The 17542-nt window shown below is 54.1% G+C and overlaps 2 protein-coding genes across 4 annotated transcripts in view; one reads left to right on the top strand and one right to left on the bottom strand.

Annotated features, from left to right (window-relative positions):
• CASTOR2 (cytosolic arginine sensor for mTORC1 subunit 2) overlaps positions 1-8763 on the top strand; it is a 36999-nt gene extending 28236 nt beyond the window's left edge. The window contains exons 3-9 of the mRNA XM_007517973.3: positions 1894-2087; positions 3016-3148; positions 3226-3349; positions 4855-4965; positions 5344-5426; positions 6787-6881; positions 6974-8763. Coding sequence (XP_007518035.1) covers positions 1894-2087; positions 3016-3148; positions 3226-3349; positions 4855-4965; positions 5344-5426; positions 6787-6881; positions 6974-7039 — 806 coding nt within the window. The 3' untranslated portion in view covers positions 7040-8763. The remainder of the gene's footprint in view (positions 1-1893; positions 2088-3015; positions 3149-3225; positions 3350-4854; positions 4966-5343; positions 5427-6786; positions 6882-6973) is intronic.
• A 4862-nt stretch (positions 8764-13625) lies between these two features.
• RCC1L (RCC1 like) overlaps positions 13626-17542 on the bottom strand; it is a 33339-nt gene continuing 29422 nt past the window's right edge. The window contains exon 9 of one of the 3 annotated variants that reach the window (XM_060173540.1): positions 13626-14251. In XM_060173540.1, the coding sequence (XP_060029523.1) occupies positions 14146-14251 (106 nt within the window). In that variant the 3' untranslated portion in view covers positions 13626-14145. The remainder of the gene's footprint in view (positions 14252-17542) is intronic. The other 2 variants (XM_060173539.1, XM_007517971.3) reach the window with 2 other exon arrangements.

The raw sequence follows: 17542 nt of genomic DNA, 5'->3' as shown, positions 1-17542 counted from the left end.
GAAAGGGCTTCCTAGAGTAGGTAGTGCTGGGAACGGACAGATGTGGAGGTTGGAGCTCTGTCTACAGCTTCTGGGGGAACATTCATGGGGTCTGAGCTGGCTGTGGGGAGGGGGAGGCAGGGAGGGTGGGAGGGTGCTGCAGAGTCCAGATGTGCACACACCTGGGCCATATCCCAGAATCCCACTGCAGTTGGTTAGATCTAGGAGAATATGGGGAGCCCTCCATGGAACAGCTTTTTATAGGGGACTCAGAAGGGGCTTCTGCTGACCTGTGCAGTCAAGGCAGGCTTCCTGGGGGAGGAATTCTATTGACACTGAAGCTGGAGAGGCAGAGGCCATGTCAGATCAGGGGTGTGTGACTGAGGGGACAGAAGGAGGGACCAGGTTCAGCCTTGGAAAAAACCAATATGGAGACAAGAGGTTGAGACAACCCAGAGGCAAGCAGGGCATGTCTGAACCTCCTCTGGACAGTGGGAGCTATGGAAGGCTGTTGAGCCGTAGCAGTCAGCAGCAGAGCTGGACCTGGGCTGACTGTGCAGGAGAGGGAGCGAGGAGTTAGGCCCTGGGGCCCCTTGGAGCCACTGGAAACTGTCCCCAGGCTTCCTGAGACAAAATGATAACAGGGCTCCTCTAGAGTCCTGGAGGCGGGACACAGAAAGTGTGTTTAAACCAGGCCAGCAGAGCCTGAGAAGAGGGGACAGCCAATGGTTAGCCTTCACGCTTCCCCTTATAGATCAGGGACTCCTTCCAGGGTTCAAACAGGCCTAAGAAGAGCAGCCTGCGGTGTTACTTCCCAACAGGGGAGAGGGGCCAGGAGATAACCGTCAAGTAGAACACACACCTCAGCAAGAAGGAGGCACAGCACCTGGGGAGCTCTGTGGAGGGTGGGGCAGGGTTGGGTGGGGGGGGTCTCTCCTCTTTCAGCACCATGCACAGCACCCAGGAAGGCCCATGGGTGGTGAAGCAGTGCTCTCCCCCCCCCCCCCAGGAGACAACTTTGGTGCAGTGATGTCTCTCCTTCTCTCTGTCCAAATAAAAAGCAGGTTGAGTTCAGTGAAGGAAAAATAAATAAAAAGTCAGGCCAGGAGGCTGGGTGATATCGCAGTGGGTTAAGTGCACAAGGACTGATGTAAGGATCCTGGTTCGAGTCCCCAGCTCCCCACCTGCAGGGGAGTCACTTCACAGGTGGTGAAGCAGGTCTGCAGATGTCTATCTTTCCCCTTCTCTGTCTTCGCCTCCTCTCTCGATTTCTCTCTATCCTATCCAACAACGACAGCAATAACAACAACAATAATAAACAACAAGGGCAACAAAAGGGGAAAAGATAGCCTCTAGGAGCAGTGGATTCATAATGCAGGCACCAAGTCCCCGTGATAACCCTGGAGGCAAATAAAAAAAAAATTAAAAGGCCAGCCAAATGTCTCACTTGTATAGCATGTTGCTTTGCCATCTGCGTGACCTAGGTTCAAGTCTAGCTCCCACTGCACTGAAGGAAGGTGCTGTGATCTCTTTCAGTCTGTCTGCTCTATCTAGAAAATAATATAAGAGGGCCAGTCAGTGGTACACCAGGTTGAGTGCACACATCACCATGTGCAAGGATCCAGGTTCGAATCCTTTCTCCCCACCTGCAGAGGGAAAGCTTCACAAGGAGTGAAGCAGATCTCAGGTGTCTTTCTTTCTCACTCTCTATCTCCTCCTCCTCTCTTTTAATAATAACAACAGTAATAATAATGATGCTGACTCATCATTTCTTTGCCCAACTGAAGACACTTGTCCCCAAGCCTCCCCGTCTGCTCCTGCCAGGAAGAGATCCTGGAAGCTGAGCAGAATGGAGACCCAGAGTCCGTCGCCTCTGTCATCCCACCTTGTCACCTGTCCCCTTTGTCCCCACAGAGCTGCCGTCCTCGGAGCATCTGAGCGTGGCAGACGCCACCTGGCTGGCCCTGAATGTGGTGTCTGGTGGTGGTGGCTTCCCCGGCTCACAGCCCATCGGCGTCACCAAGATTGCCAAGTCCGTCATCGCGCCGCTGGCCGACCAGAACATCTCAGTGTTCATGCTGTCCACCTACCAGACCGACTTCATCCTGGTGAGGGCCTGGGGGTCTGGCTCCCTCCTAGCTCTGCTGGGGACACTGCTGTCTCCTGGGGGGTGACCCAGCCCTCCCTGTGCCTCACTGGCCAGAACCCATCCTGGGTGCCCTGGACAAAGCTGACCAGGAAGAGTGTATGGGGCCCGGGTCCAAGCCCCAGCACCACATGGGCAAGTGCTGTGACACCAGAAGCAGCTCTGGTGCTGTGGCCTCCATCCCACTTCATCCCTGCACCTGACTTTTTTTTTTTTTTTTTGCTTCCAGATAGCATAATGGTTATGCAAAGAGACTCTCATGCCTGAGGCTCCAAAGGTGCAGGTTCGATCCCCAGCACCACTATAAGCCAGAGCTGAGCAGTGCTCTGGTATAACAAAAAAATAGAGAAAGGAAGGAAGGAAAAAGGAGAGAGAAAGAAAGAGGTCAAATTTTCATGGCTTTGTTAGTAAGCATTGTATTTACATTGACTTGAGGGAACATAGGCAGTTTTGGTGGTGTTTTTTTTTTTTTTTTCTCTTTTCCCGGGTTATCGCTGGAGCTCAGTGCCTGCACTATGAATTCACTGCTCCTAGAGGCTATTTTTCCCCTCTGTTGCCCTTGGTCATCGTTGTTATTGCTGTAATTGTTGTTGGATAGGACAGAGAGGAATAGAGAGAGGAGGGGAAGACGGGGAGAGAAAGATAGACACCTGCAGACCTGCTTCACCACCTGTGAAGCTACTTACTCCCCTGCAGGCGGGGAGCCGGGGGCTCCAACCGGGAACATTACGCGGGTCCTTGTGCTTCGCACCACGTGCGCTTAACCCGCTGAGCCACCGCCCGGCCCCCTTGCACCTGACTTTTATTAGAACTAAGGGAGCGGAGAAGGGGGCCGGGGAATGGGGGCCTAGGGGTGTCGCTCCCTCCTCACAGCTTGGCCCTCACCCCAGGTGCGCGAGCGGGACCTGCCCTTTGTCACCCACACGCTATCCTCGGAGTTCACCATCCTGCGCGTGGTCAACGGCGAGCCGGTGGCAGCAGAGGACCTGGGTGTCACCAATGGCTTCGTCAAGTCCAAGATGGGTGAGTCCCAGGGCTGGGGGTGGGGGGTAGGAGTTGACTTGCCGTCCCTGCGTGCTCAGCCACCCCTCTGCCCGCAGTCCAGAGGCCGGTCATCCACCCGCTGTCCAGCCCCAGCAACAGCTTCTGCGTCACCAGCCTGGACCCGGACACGCTGCCCACGGTGGCCACGCTGCTCATGGACGTCATGTTCTACTCGGGCGGGTAGGGGCGGGGTCTGTGGGCGGGACATCCGGTATGGGCGGGTCCCTATAGAGGCGGGGCCTCCCGGTTGGTGGGGCGGGACCAGAGAGCCACCAGGTTCATTTCCCAGCACTGCGTGGGACCGGAGCTGAACATTTCCCTCCTCCGTTTCCCTCTCCCTCTCATTATCTGTTTATTTTTGAGGGGAAAGGGGTAGAAACTAATTGAGGAGCCAGGTGGTGGCGCACCTGGTTTGAGTGCACTAGAGAGAGAGAGGAGGGAGGGGGAGATAGGCAGAAAGGAAGGCACCTGCAGCCCTGCTTCACAGTTCGTGAAGCTTCTCCCCGAAGGTGGGGACCGGAGGCTTAAACTCAGGTTCTTACACAAAGTAACGTAGGCACTCAACTGGGTGCATCTCTTACCCCCCCCCTTCTGTCTTTGTCTTTCTCACTGCTGTTTCAAATAGATTTATTTATTTAGGTATTTGAGAGAGACAGAGAAATTGAGAGGGGAGAGGAGATAGAGAAGGGGAGAGACACCTGCAATATTGCTTCAACTGCTTGTGAAACTTCCCACCTGGGGAGTGGTGGCTAGAACCCCAGTCCTTGCAGATGGTAATGTATGCGCTCAACCAGGTGTGCCACTGCCTGGCCCCAAAACAGTTATTATTATTATTATTTATTTATTTATTTTTTACCAGAGCACTGCTTTGCTCTGGCTGGTGATAGGAATTGAACTTGGAGCCCCAGAGCCTCAGGCAGGAAAGTCATTTGCAGAATCACTATGCTGTCTCCCAGCCTTTTTTTTTTTTTAATATATATTTTCTATTTATTTATTGGACAGAGAAAGCCAGAGAGTGAAAGGAGTGGGGGAAATAGAGAGGGAGGGAGGGAGGGAGAGAGAGAGAGAGAGACCTGCAGACCTGCTTCACTGCTCATGAAGCTCTCTCCTGCAGGTGGGGACCAGGGGCTCAATCCTGGGTCATTGCACACTGTAATGTGTGCACTTAACCAGGTGCGCCACCACCTGGCCCCTCTTTTTTTTTTTAATTAAAGACTGGGAAGATAGCTTGATAGCTTACCTGGATAATCTACCTGCTCTGTCACGTGTCTGACCCAGGTTCCATCTCAGCCCCCACTGCACTGGAGGAAGCTCAGTGATGTCATGTCTTTCCTCCCTCTGTCTTTTGCAATCTGAAAAAAAAGAAAGTCATCCTGGAGTTGTAAAGCCATAATGACGATAAAAATCAGTTATGTTTTAAACAAGCTGGAGAACCAATTGACAGAGTTCAACCTGTTAGAATATTCCCGGGGCCCCAGAGGCTGGAGGCTTGATCCCAGGTATCACCTTATGCCAGGGCAAGGCCCATGCTGAAGGTCTCTGTCACTGGGAAGGGCTATGGCTGCCTCTGAAAATCTCGGGGGGATGATCTGCCTCCCACAAACTCTCAGGTCCCCCACAAGGAACAGTCATGCTGGCACTTGGCCCCCAGCTCTCTCAGGCCTCACCTGCTCCCCCACCTCCAGGGTGAAGGACCCCATGGCTGCCGGTGACGAATGTGGCAATATTCGGTTCTTTTCCTTCTCCCTCATCGAGGGTTACATTTCTCTGGTCATGGACGTGCAGACCCAGCAGAGGTGAGTGGGGCTCCTGGGAAATAGGGGGTGCTCAGCCTTGGTGGGGAGGGCAGACTCCAAGTTGGACACAGCATGCCCCATTCTGCCCCTCCTGGGCCCTTCCCACAACCCCTCCCTCTCAGACCAGCAGCCTCACCCCCACTCCAGCCCTGCCCTGATAGGGGCCACAGTGGGGTTCCCTCAGGATACCCCATCCCTCCCATAGCCCCCTTTGGAAATGGGAAAGGGGGCAGCCTGCACAGACGGAACATGGGTATCTGCTATTCCCAAGCCCAGCACTGCTGTTCCCTCCTGTGTCCCATTTCCACCTGATTCTAGAAGGTTCCAGGAGGTCCTCCCATCTAGTGACTCCGCTGGCTTCTCTCCTGCTCTCCCCAGGTTCCCCAGCAACCTCCTCTTCACCAGCGCCTCTGGGGAGCTCTGGAAGATGGTCCGGATTGGGGGTCAGCCCTTGGGCTTCGGTGAGACACCTCCTCCCCACCCCCAGGGTCCAGCTTGTGTCTGCACTCCATGGTGGAGAAGGGGGGAAGTGACAGCAGGGGCCAGGAGGGTAGCTCAAGGTGTGTCAGAAATTAATCCCAGACAGGGATAGACAGCATAATAGTTATCCAGTGAGACTCTCAAGCCTGAGGCTTCGAAGTCCCAGGTTCAATCCCCCACACCACCATAAGGCAGAGTTGAGCAGTGCTCTGGGAAAAAAAAATAATAATAATAATAATCCGCTAATGAGGTAGCTCATCAGGGAGGGTACCTGCCTTGCTGTGCACACGGCCCAGGCCCAAACTCATCTCCACAGGGGAAGCACTGAGGCACCTGAGGAAGCTCTGGTGTTGTGATTCCTTCTCTCCTGTTGTCTCTGTCGCTCTCCCTTTATTATTATTTTATATTATCTCTATTGGATAGAGACATCCAGAAATCGAAAGGGAAAGGGGAGTTAGAGAGAAAGACACAGTGGCACCTGAAGCCTTGCTTCACCACTCCCTGCAAAGCTTTCCCCCCCTGCAGGTGGGGACCAGGAACTTGGATCCAGGTCCTTCCTTGTGCATTGTAACGTGCACTCAACCAGGTACGCTATCACCCGGCCCTTGGTCTCTCTTTAAAATAAATAAATAAACAAACAAACAAATAAATAATAGGGGCCAGGTGGTGGCGCACCTGGTTGAGTGCATATGTTATAACGCGCAAGAACCTGATTTGAGCCCCCAGTCTCCACCTGCAGGGGGGAAAGATGTCTCTCTCTCTTTCCTCTCCCCTCTCAATTTCTCTCTATCCTATCAGATTAAAGAATAATAAATATTGAGGGGGGAGAGAGAGATACCACAGCAGCCCTAGTTTCATTCCAGAACATTCTAGAGGGGAGTCAGGCCGTAGCGAAGAGGGTTAAGTGCACGTGGCACAAAGCGCAAGGACCAGCATAAGGATCCCGGTTCAAGCCCCCGGCTCTCCACCTGCAGGGAAGTCGCTTCACAGGCGGTGAAGCAGGTCTGCAGGTGTCTATCTTTCTCTCCCCCTCTGTCTTCCCCTCCTCTCTCCATTTCTCTCTGTCCTATCCAACAACGACGACATCAATTAACAACAATAATAACTACAACAATAAAACAACAAGGGCAACAAAAGGGGATAAATTTAAAAAAGAAAAAGAAACATTCCAGAGTGAACTGAGGTGGAGGGTTGAAAACAGGCAGATGGGGAGCAGAGGTGGGCAGATCCAGGGCCTAGGAGAGAGAATGGAGAAGGCAGGGGTTCCCAGGGAGACTGGGGGTGGGGCACTGGGTCCAAAGACACTGAGTCAGGGTCTCCTGTCCCCCTCCACCCCTGCAGATGAGTGTGGAATCGTGGCACAGATCTCTGAGCCCCTGGCCGCAGCCGACATCCCTGCCTATTACATCAGCACCTTCAAGTTCGACCATGCACTGGTGAGAGCACATGCCTTTAACCGCCACCCCACCCCTGCCACTGACCAAACTCCAGGACAGGGCTTCACCTGTCCACCTCCCACCCCTTCCAGGTCCCTGAAGAAAACATCAGCGGGGTCATCAGCGCCCTAAAAGTCACCCAGGCGGAGAAGCACTAGAAGAGGACTCCCTGCGCTCCCTGCCCCCCTTGGCCTGGGCTCAGCCCCACCCTGAAGATTCTCCCTGCAGTTATTTCTCAAGACTGGAAACTCGGTCCCTAGGCTTCTTTGGGGGCGGAGGGGGGGGGAGGAGTCCCCCACCCTAATGTGGACCCTGCCAGCCGCTGTCCCCCTCACCCCCCAGATTCATGGAGAACTGCCTGATCCCCTGGAAAGCAGTGGCGGGGTTCTGGGGAGTGTATGAGGGGTTCCCAGAAGGAAGCTGGGGTACCCATTCTGTTGGCATTTTGGGAGGCCGGCTGAGCAGCGGCTGAGTTTAGGGGGGCACTTCTAAGACCCCTGTGAGGGTGGGGCTGTTTGTTTGCGTGGTCTCTGGCGCTGGTCCCATCTGCTGGGGGGTGGTTCCTGCAGAGTGAATGTCCACCCCTGGGTTGGGGTGGGGGGCGTAGTGTGTGGTCACCGAAGCTCAGACCCAGGATGGGGCTGGGGGCGGGGGTCCCCCAGAACCTCACCTGCCAACCACAGGGCCTGCACCCCGACTCTCAGCATGACTGCCAAGAGGGGATCCTGTTTCCACCCTTAACTCCTGGGAGGAGGGGCAGCCCCCCAGGAGACCCAGCAGCCAGGGGTATGAGCCCTGGACCCCCACTTCCCTCAGACAGACTCCAGTGGGGGGGCCTCCCCAGCAGTTGAGAGACCAGCACAGGCCCCCCCCCCCAGTTGTCCTGCCCCTCCTCCTACTTTGGGGGGTCTTGGAAGGCCTCTGAGCCTCAGGTCACCTGCCCTCCCAGCCCGGGGCCCATGGTGTTCATGACTCCCTCGCTGGGGAGGCAGCAAACTGAGCCTTAATAGAGAAAACCGTTCCTCATTTTAATTTAACCTAATTTGCACCCAGGCTGTACCAGTTTTGGGGTAAGGTGGCTAAGTTTGGGGTGGGGGGTTGAGGATAGAGACTCGCTGTCACCTGGCTCTGAGCACTGGACACTACCTAGAGGCCTAGGTCCCCTTGTGATATACAAAGTGGGGGTGGGGGGCAGAGATCTATTATATGACGGGGTTCCTCGGTGGGGAGGGGTCCCCCACATTGGGCTGCCCAGCCAGCAAGAAGGGGGGCAGCCCCGCTGGTGTGTGAGCATCTGAGGAGGGACCCATGGGTCACGGGTGGTATTCCAGTCGTGGTGGGGGAATGGGGTGAACCCTGGCACCTTCACTTCTTTGGGGGGTTGCTTTGCATGTAAGCAGGAGCCAAACCCTCCCCCACCCCACCCCCCACCTCAGACCTTGTCTCAGAGAAGGGACCTTTCCTTGGTCCATTGAAGAATTCATATGGGAACACCTCCTACCCTGAATGCCAGAAACCCACCAGCTAGTGTGTATGTCTGGCTCCTGGCAGGTGCCCGGAGACCCCAGCACTAAGTAGGACCCCCCCTTTTTTTTCCCCCTTTCCCCTTGTTCATTTTGCTTAAAACAACCAAAATATGTAGAGTGTTAGGGGGTGTGTGGGGGGATGGCTGTGCGTGAACCCCCCCCCGCACCCCTGCCAGGTCCCCATCCCTGTCGCTCCCCCTGCCTGCCTGTGTCGGCCCTGTCACCCCGAAACGTGTGCCCCCGCCCAGGCGTGTCTCTTGTGCACATACCTGTGCTCTATGTCCATAGAGAAACCCTGTAAATAGCAGATAGACTGGAGCAATATATACGTTAATATATACTGTGTGGGCGCCCCCTCCACGTGTGTGAGCGTGTGAGGCCCCTACCTCCCACCCCCACCCGGCTGAGCCACCTCTGACTTCCCATCCGTGTATCCAGGCAATACAGCCACTGCCCTCCCTAACCCCCGTCCCCTCCCTCCAGTTCTGATTTCAGAAAACAAAACAAAACCAGCAGCCCAGGACTGAGCCCCAGGTGGGGGTGGGGGTAGTGGGGGGCCCCCCTTTCCTCCCCGTCTCTCTTAAAAGCTGGGTTTGGCCCTTTCCTGCACCCCTGTTCACCCCCCCCCACCTTGACCACCCTTGCTTTGTTTGGAGTAGTCTTGCTTTGTAATGAAACAGTGCCCCCTCCCTGGGGTGCTCCTCCCCTCCACTGTACCCCACCCACCCTGCAGGCCAGCCGAACCCCCCTCCCGAGCCGTTCTTGGGGTCCTGTCCCCCCCGTTTCTGATTGCTGTTCCTGTGCTGTTTCCCACCCATCAGCTTAGAAACCTCAGCTCCTTCTCTCAGGCCTCACTGAGAGGGGGTGACAGCCTTAACGGTAGGGGGGAGGTAGAGAGGATGCCATGAGCCCCCCCCCCCACCTGTGGTGAGCCCCAGCGGCATGTCCTCCCTGTGTCTCAGGGAACAGCGAGCCTCAGTTCTGTCTCCTTGGCTTTTAGGAGGTGTGCTTTCTGAGGGGTGTGTAGTTTTCCCAGCGTATAGGGTGGTGGTGCATCATCTCAAGAGTTTGCTGGGTACAGGTGCTCACCCCCCAGGCCCGCTTGGAGGGCCCTGAGGCTGATGTGTCTGGAGCCACGAGGGCCATGGGGGGTGTGGCCCTGTGGGGTGCTGGGGCAGATCTTTTGCCTTTGGGCGGCTTCTAGGTGAGCAGACATGGAGGCCTGAATGCCAGCCCCAGCCCCCACCCCGCACACAGAACCAGGGGTGGAGGGCACCCTCTCAAGTCTCTGTAGATGCCCCTCCAGCTCTCAAGAACCCCCTTTCTTGCTCAGCCCCCCTTCACCCTGACCCAGCACCATAGGGCATCATGTGACCTCCAGACCCCTTCCCCTCCCCCATGGGGGTATCCGGACCCCCCACCCTCCAACCTCAGAGAGAGCTGCCTGCACCACTGCTGTTAGCAAGAGGTGAATAGCGCTCCCTTCCCTGAGATTCAGGGCCTCCAACCTTCCCCCCCAAAGCCACCAGCATTCTCCCTGGTCCCCCCTAAATCTTGGGGAAAAGGAGGAGCCAGAAAGACCCCCTACAGGTAGGCCGCCATCGGGCAGGTTGGTGTCTGGAAGGTGGGTGGCCCCTGTACCCTGGCCAAAGGCACCATCAGCTTGCTAGTCACCTTCCCTGATTGCTCACGCTCTTTGGGGATCTTGCAGGGGGGCCTCTGGGTCTGTACATGGGGACCCCGTGATGGCAGGAGCCTCCAGCCCTGAATGGATTTTTTTTATGCCACTTCCTGCTCAATACACATGTCCCCCCCCACACCACATGGGCACAGGGTTGGGCACAGGGGCAGGGTAGGGTGTGCGTGGGTAGAGGTTCTTCTTAGCTTTGAGTTCATGTTGGGGTGCTGTGAGAGCCAGAGGTGCAGGGGGGCCCCTGCTCATACTGGGGCACCGTGCCCTGCATGGTCACACATGTGCAGTCAGACGCATGTGATGTGTGTGTGCACACATGCGCTCATGCTGAGTTGAGCCCAGTCCGTCCTCAGAGGCCTCCTTGGCTTGCTCCCCCAGGGGCAGGCTGAGACATGATGGGTTACCAGGAACCCCTGGTAGACTGTCCCCCGCCCCAACACCCCCTGGACTTAGGGAACCCCACTCTGCAAGGGGCTCTAGCAGTACTAGAAGCATCTGGCCCCGTCATGATTGTGGGGAGACACACGCCCGACCAGCTCCCTAACCCTCTTACAATTCAGTGTGTCTCCCGTCCTCTGCCTCAGTTTACCTATTCTGAACTCAGCAGGGGGCCGACGGCCGACACCCCCCACCCTCCTTGATGCCAAAATCATTTCCGTTATCCCGAGGTGGGGGTGCGTGCACAGATGCTGCGGGGCTCATGGGGGCCTCCCCAAAGCCCTGGCTCACCAGCAATCAGCAGTGGACTCCTATCTGCCCCCGCCCCCCACCCCAGCCTGGGGGAGAAGGGGACCAGCAGGGGAAGGGGGCCCATTCTCTGGGGACCCTCACACTGACTTTCTTTGTTGGAGAAACTCACCCCCCTCGAGATTTCATGTACTGTATGACGGAGAGAAAAAAAACCTTGTTCCCTCCCCCCCAAAAAAAAAGACAGTATATTTTGTACTTTGTAAAGTGTTCACCAAATGCAGAAGGGAAAAAAAAAACTGGCTGATGACTGACTTTGTGCAGATGCTGGGGCCCTGGGTGAGGACCGTAGAACAAGTCTTTTGTCCCTCAGGCCACCTTCTTTTTTGTATTTATTTATTCCCTTTTTCTGCCCTTGTTTTTTTTTTAATTGTTGTAGTTATTATTACTGTTATTGATGTCGTCACTGTTAGATAGGACAGAGAAATGGAGAGAGGAGGGGAAGACGGGGAGAAAAAGACACCTGCAGACCTGCTTCACCGCTTGTGAAGCGACTCCCCTGCACATGGGGAGCTGAACCCGCTGTGCTACCACCTGACTCCCGCTCAGGCTGTCTTAATAGGTCACCCCTGAATAGGGACTCCCACTTTTTGTGGGAGTCAGGTGTGGGAGGTGACCAAGTGGGGAAAACAGAAATGGGCTCCTTCGTCATTTTTCTCCCAACTCTGGAGGGGGTGGGGGAGGCAGGCATGGGACAGGTGGGCTTGGGCCTCCCTCCTCCCCTCCCAAGCCCGGGACCCACCCCCCACCCCCACCCCCTGTGGACATACCACCCCAGGAATGGCTTCTACTGACAAGGCACTGCCCACGCAGTGGAGGGTCTGAGGCCAGCAGTTCCTGCCTGGGACTCTGGCCTCCCTGATGGCTCCATGGAGGGTAGGGGTAAGGGGGCAGGCAGGGCCTGCTGACCCCCATTCCCTGCCCAGCAGGAAAAGCAGCCCTGGAGACAGAAGGGGGGAAAGTGCTCCACTGCCTCCACACTGAGCCCTAGAAAGTTCTGGCTCAGGAGTTGGGTAGTAGTGCAGCGGGTTAAGCACACATGGCGCAAAGCGCAAGGACTGGCATAAGGAACTACAACAATGAAAAACAACAATGGCAACAAAAAGGGAAAATAAATATTAAAAAAAATGTAAAGTTCTGGCTCCTGTAAAAACTTTTTTTCTGCCTACAAGGGCTCACTCAGTGTCTGAACTATGAATTCACTGCACCTGTGGCCATTTTCTGGCTAGGACAAAAAGAAAATGAGAGGGGAAGAAAGAAGGACAGACACCTTTAGACCTGCTTCACTGCTTGTGAAGCGACCCCGCATATACACACCGCAGGTGGGGAGCCAGGGGCTTGAACCAGGACCCGGTGTGCCACCACCCAGCCCCAAAGTTTTGCTTCTTCTTATTAACAGTTTACATTAAAAAAAAAATTTTTTTTTGCTTTCTTTCCCCCTTGTTTTTATTATTGCTGCCGTTGTTGGATAGGACAGAGAGAAATGCAGAGAGGGGGAGAGAAAGAGACACCTGCAGATCTGCTTCACCGCCTGTGAAGCGACTCCCTGCAGGTGGGAGCCGGGGGCTTGTGCTTAACCCTGTGCTACCGCCCGATCCCCCCCCCTTTATTTTAAGAGAGGATGAGACAACTGCAGACCTGCTTCCCCCCTGCAGGTGGGGACCAGGGACTTTAACCTAGGTCCTCGTGCATTGCCACCACCTGGCCCCTAAAATAATTTTTTATGTTTATTTGTTTATTGGATAGAGACAGCCAGAAATCGAGAGGGAAGGGGGAGAGAGACCTGCATAAAGCTTTTCCCCTGCAGGTGGGGACCAAGGTCTCAAACCTGGATCCTTGCTCAGTAATGTGTGCTCAACCCAGGTGCACCACCTACTGTCCCCTAAAATAATTTGAGAGAATTTGTTGGCCAGGAGGTGGCACAGTGGATAAAACGTTGGTTTCTCAGGCATGAGGTCCTGAGTTCAATCCCCGACAGCACACATACCAGAGTGATGTCTGGTTCTTTCTCTTTCTCCTATCCCTCATTAATAAATAAAATGAAAAAAAAAAAGAACTGGCCCCCCCCTCAGGAGTAATGGCTAGGGCTCAGAGGAGGGGTCCTGGGCTGCCTCCCTGCCAGAGGCCACCCCCACATGGACCACCCACTGCTCCCCGTTTGATACGATTCCCAGTTCATGTTCAAACATCAGCATCGGCCTCATGGAAAAGCCTCATCTTCAGGGTGGTAGCACAGCGGGTTAAAAATGTGGCGCAAAGCACAAGGACCAGTGTAAGGATCATGGGTCGAGCCCCCGGCTCCCCACCTGCAGGGAAGTTGCTTCATAGGCAGTGAAGCAGGTCTGCAGGTGTCTATCTTTCTCTCCCCGTCTTCCCCTCCTCTTTCCATTTCTCTCCGTCCTATCCAACGACATCAATAACAACTACAGCACTAAAAAAGGGCAACAAAAGGGAAAATAAATAAATGTAAAAAAAATTTTAAAAGCTTCATCTTCCTGAAAGTTGATCTCTACATGAACTGGTAAAATCGGGGGGGGGGGGGGGGGAATAAAGACAACTTCTTTGTTTTTGCTGCCAGGGTTATCACTGGGGCTTGGTGTTAGCACTATGACTCCATCATCTTTGGAGGCTATATTTTATTTTATTTTTTCTATTGTGCAGACCTGCTTCATCAGAGAGTAGAGGCTCAAACTTAGGTCCTTGTGCACAGTGATGTGTGCACTTAACAAGGTGTGCCACTACCGTACCCCCTTCCATTTGTTCTTTTAAAAAAATGATAGATTAAGCCAGAAAATACTTTATTCCAAAAGAGATTCGTAAAAGACACTTTTCTGGAAGGCAAAGACAAGTCATGCTCCCCACGCCTTGCTGTCTGGTAGTTTCTGGAGCTTTCCTCAGTGGGCACTCAGGCCAGGCTTGAGTCTAGAGACCTCAGCTCTCGAGAGACTGGGTCTTGATGTCCCTCCTGTGGGGGGTCTGTCATCTTTCTAGGACGTCCTCAGGGCAGGTAACAATTGTGTTTCCACAGGGTCTGTAGCTGGTGCCCACCACTATTTCCAGAGAGAAGACCCCAGGCTGAGGGGTTCAGCATGGGTTCCCTCAGGGAGCCGGCTGTAGGCAGCTGACTGGAGGTGTCCAGGCAGTCGGGGACCTGCAGGCAAGCCCCCCAGGCTGCCAGCACCCTCAGCAAGGCTGGGGCCCTTGCCAATGCTTGGCTACACGTCAGCTGGAGGAGGGAGGGGCCAGGGACACTCACACGGGTCCCCGATCCAGCGCCTCGGCCGGGCAGTCCAAGGGTTTAGACGAAGGACCTGGCCAGGGTCACCATGTGATCCACTCCACAGGCCACATCCACGGGCTCCCCGGGCATCGTCACCTGGAAACGAAGGGCAGCAGGCTGGGACCTGGGGAGAGCTCTGGCCTGACCCTATGCCAGCTCCCCCAGGGCCATCCAGCCTTCTCCTGGCCTTGGCGCCAGCAACCAGCACCCTGAGGGTGAGGGTGCTCACACAGCACCAAGGGTCTATGGTGTGGGGGCTCAAGAACCACTTTCGGGTGGCAGCATTTTGCAGAAGACTGAGAAATTTTACACGTGTACCAACAATTGTATTAACTGTGAACTAGTAATAGTAGCCCTGCTCTCAAGTCCTTAAACTTAATGAATCACCTCCTCCAGGAAGCCAGCCAGGCTTGACTTCCTGGATTAACTATGTCCCAGGGAGAACACTAAGCTTGCAAGCACAGCAACCTGAACTCCACCCCTGCACCACATCTACCAGCATTCGCTCACTCTTTTTCTTCCTCTCTCTCTATATATTTACTCATTATTAGATAGAGATAGAGAAAAATTGAGAGGGGAGGGGAGGTAGAGAGACAGAGAGGCACCTGTGGCCCTGCTTCACCACTTGTGAAGCTTTTCCCCTGCAGGTGGGATCAGGGGCTTGAACCAGGGTCCTTGTGCAATTTAACATATGCGCTCGACCAGGTGCGTCACCGCCTGGTCCCCAGCGTGCTCTCTCTATCTGATAAACTCATCTTAAAGGGCACAAAGGCAGCATGATGGTTCTGTAAGACTTTCTTTTTTTTTTTTTTTTTTGATTCTTTTTTAAAAAATTTCTTTATTGGGGAATTAATGTTTTACATTCAACAGTAAATACAATAGTTTGTACATGCCTAACATTCCCCAGTTTCCCATATAACAATAAAGCCCCCACTAGGTCCTCTATCATCCTTCACGGACCTGTATTCTCCCCACCCACCCACCCCAGAGTCTTTTACTTTGGTGCGATACGCCAATTCCATTTCAGGTTCTACTTGTGTTTTCTTTTCTGATCTTGTTTTTCAACTTCGGCCTGAGAGTGAGATCATCCCATATTCATCCTTCTGTTTCTGACTTATTTCACTTAACATGCATTTTTCAAGGTCCATCCAAGATCGGCTGAAAACGGTGAAGTCACCATTTTTTACAGCTGAGTAGTATTCCATTGTGTATATAGACCACAACTTGCTCAGCCACTCATCTGTTGTTGGACACCTGGGTTGCTTCCAGGTTTTGGCTATTACAAATTGTGCTGCCAAGAACATATGTGTACACAGATCTTTTTGGATGGACGTGTTGGGTTCCTTAGGATACATCCCCAGGAGAGGAACTGCAGGGTCATAGGGTAGATCCATCTGTAAGACTTTCTTGCCTGAGGCTTTGAGGCCCCAAATTCAATTCCCTGCACCACCATCAGTCAGAGCTGAGCAGGGCTCTAATCTCTTGGTCTCTCTCCCTTTCTATCTCTCATTAACATAAAAGTTTTTAAAATAATGAGTAATCTGGGAGCCTGGCAATGGTGCAGCGGGGTAAGCGCATGTGGCAGAAAGAGCATGGACCTCCATCAGGATTCCGGTTAGAGCCCTCAGCTCCTCACCTGCAGGGGAGTCGTTTCACAGGTGGTGAAGCAGGTCTGTAGGTGTCTATCTTTCTCTCCCCCTCTCTGTCTTCCTCTCCTCTCTCCATTTCTCTCTGTCCTATCCAACAACAACAACATCAGTAACAACAATGGCAACAAAAGGAAATAAAAAAAAAACAGTCAACGGTGACTATCTCACATAGGGAACTGATTCACGTGTCTCTTGTGCAAAGTGACAATTCATCAAGAAGAGGGTTCCAAATGTCCTTCTGTGTCATCCTGGCTGGGTCCCCTCTGCCCTGGAAAGTGACTTTTTCAATGCCATGCCAGGCACCAAACCCAGGGCCTTATATACCAGCAACATGGCTGAGCCACCTCCCCAGCCCAGGGTTTGTTTCACGTGTTTCTGTGTGTGTACTTATGTGCACCTATGTATGAATGAGTGTTAAGTGTCTATTTTTGAGAGAGATGAAAAGGAGAGAGAGAGAGAGAGAGAGACACCGAGACACAGCTCCACCATTCATGGAGCCCCACCTGCCCTTGTCTTTGTTGCCTCTGGCGGCACCCAGGGCTTCACATGAAAGGCAAGTGCCCTACTACTGAGCCACTTCCCGGGCTGTTGAAAAGGTTTCTTTTTCTTTTTCTTTTCTTTTTTCTTTTTTTTTTTTTGCCTCCAGGGTTATTGCTGGGGCTCGGTGCCTGTACTATGAATCCACTGCTCCTAAAGGCCATTTTTCCCCTTTTGTTGCCCTTGTTGTTTATCGGTGTTGTTGTTACTATCATTGTTGTCACTGTTGTTGGATAGACAGAGAGAAATCGAGAAGGGGAAGACAGAGAGGGGAAGAGAAAGATAGACACCTGCAGACCTGCTTCACCACCTGTGAAGCGACTCCCCTGCAGGTGGGGAGCTGGGGGCTCGAACTGGGATCCTTCCACTGGTCCTTGCGCTTTGCGCCACGTGCGCTTAACCAACTGTGCTACTGCCCAGCCCCTGAAAAGGTTTTTCTTTTAGCCTCTAGGGTTTTTGCTGGGACTTCATGCCTGGGTGATACCCCCATTACCAGCAGACTCTCTCCCCCTCATTTTTTCTAAGTAAAGAAGAGGAGAGCAGAGGGGAGGGAAAAGGAGGGGAGGGGAGGGGAGGGACACCACAGCACTGCTTCACCACCTGTGAAGCTCAGCTTTCCCTGTGCACTGTGTCCTATGTGCTGACTGGGGACTTGAACCCAGGTCCTCGAGCACGGCCGGGCCATGTGCTCTACCGGGGACAACCCGGGCAATGACAGGCGGCTGATTTCTCATTTTCCTCTAGGAGGTTCTAGACACAGAGACAGAAGCAATGGCCACCAGCAGCCTGGACACTGCCACCCTGCCCCTAGCAGGGCTCTGCGGGCAGCCTGACAGCTGGGGCGCGTGGCGACGGCGAGGGGTGGAGGGGGGTGCGATAGCCTGGGACGTTTACTGAGCTTAAGGTGGACGGCAAGACCAGATGGCCTGGCTAAACAGGCCCAGACGGTGAACCGGGCAGGGAGACAAGTCCATTAAGGGCCCATGGCCACCAGCAAATGCAGGGTGGTGACCAAGCCCCACTCACCACTTCCCTCCTATACAAATGACCTCAGTGACACCCATTAGGGTGACAGCTAAGGCAACAAGAGGCGCTTGGGGCTGGGACTTAAGGGTTCCTAGCAACCTCAGCCCAGGCTCCTGCTCCCTGCTGCTGGAGAGCCCCCAGCACCCCTGCAGAAGCAGCAAGGGGGCCCTGGGGGGCACCGGCCAGGGTGGGGGCAGGGTGGC

The sequence above is a fragment of the Erinaceus europaeus genome, chromosome 15 (genome assembly GCF_950295315.1).
Source record: "Erinaceus europaeus chromosome 15, mEriEur2.1, whole genome shotgun sequence".
NCBI lineage: Eukaryota > Metazoa > Chordata > Mammalia > Eulipotyphla > Erinaceidae > Erinaceus > Erinaceus europaeus.
Note: the sequence above shows the minus strand (reverse complement) of the source record. Positions and strands in the feature narration are given on the sequence as shown.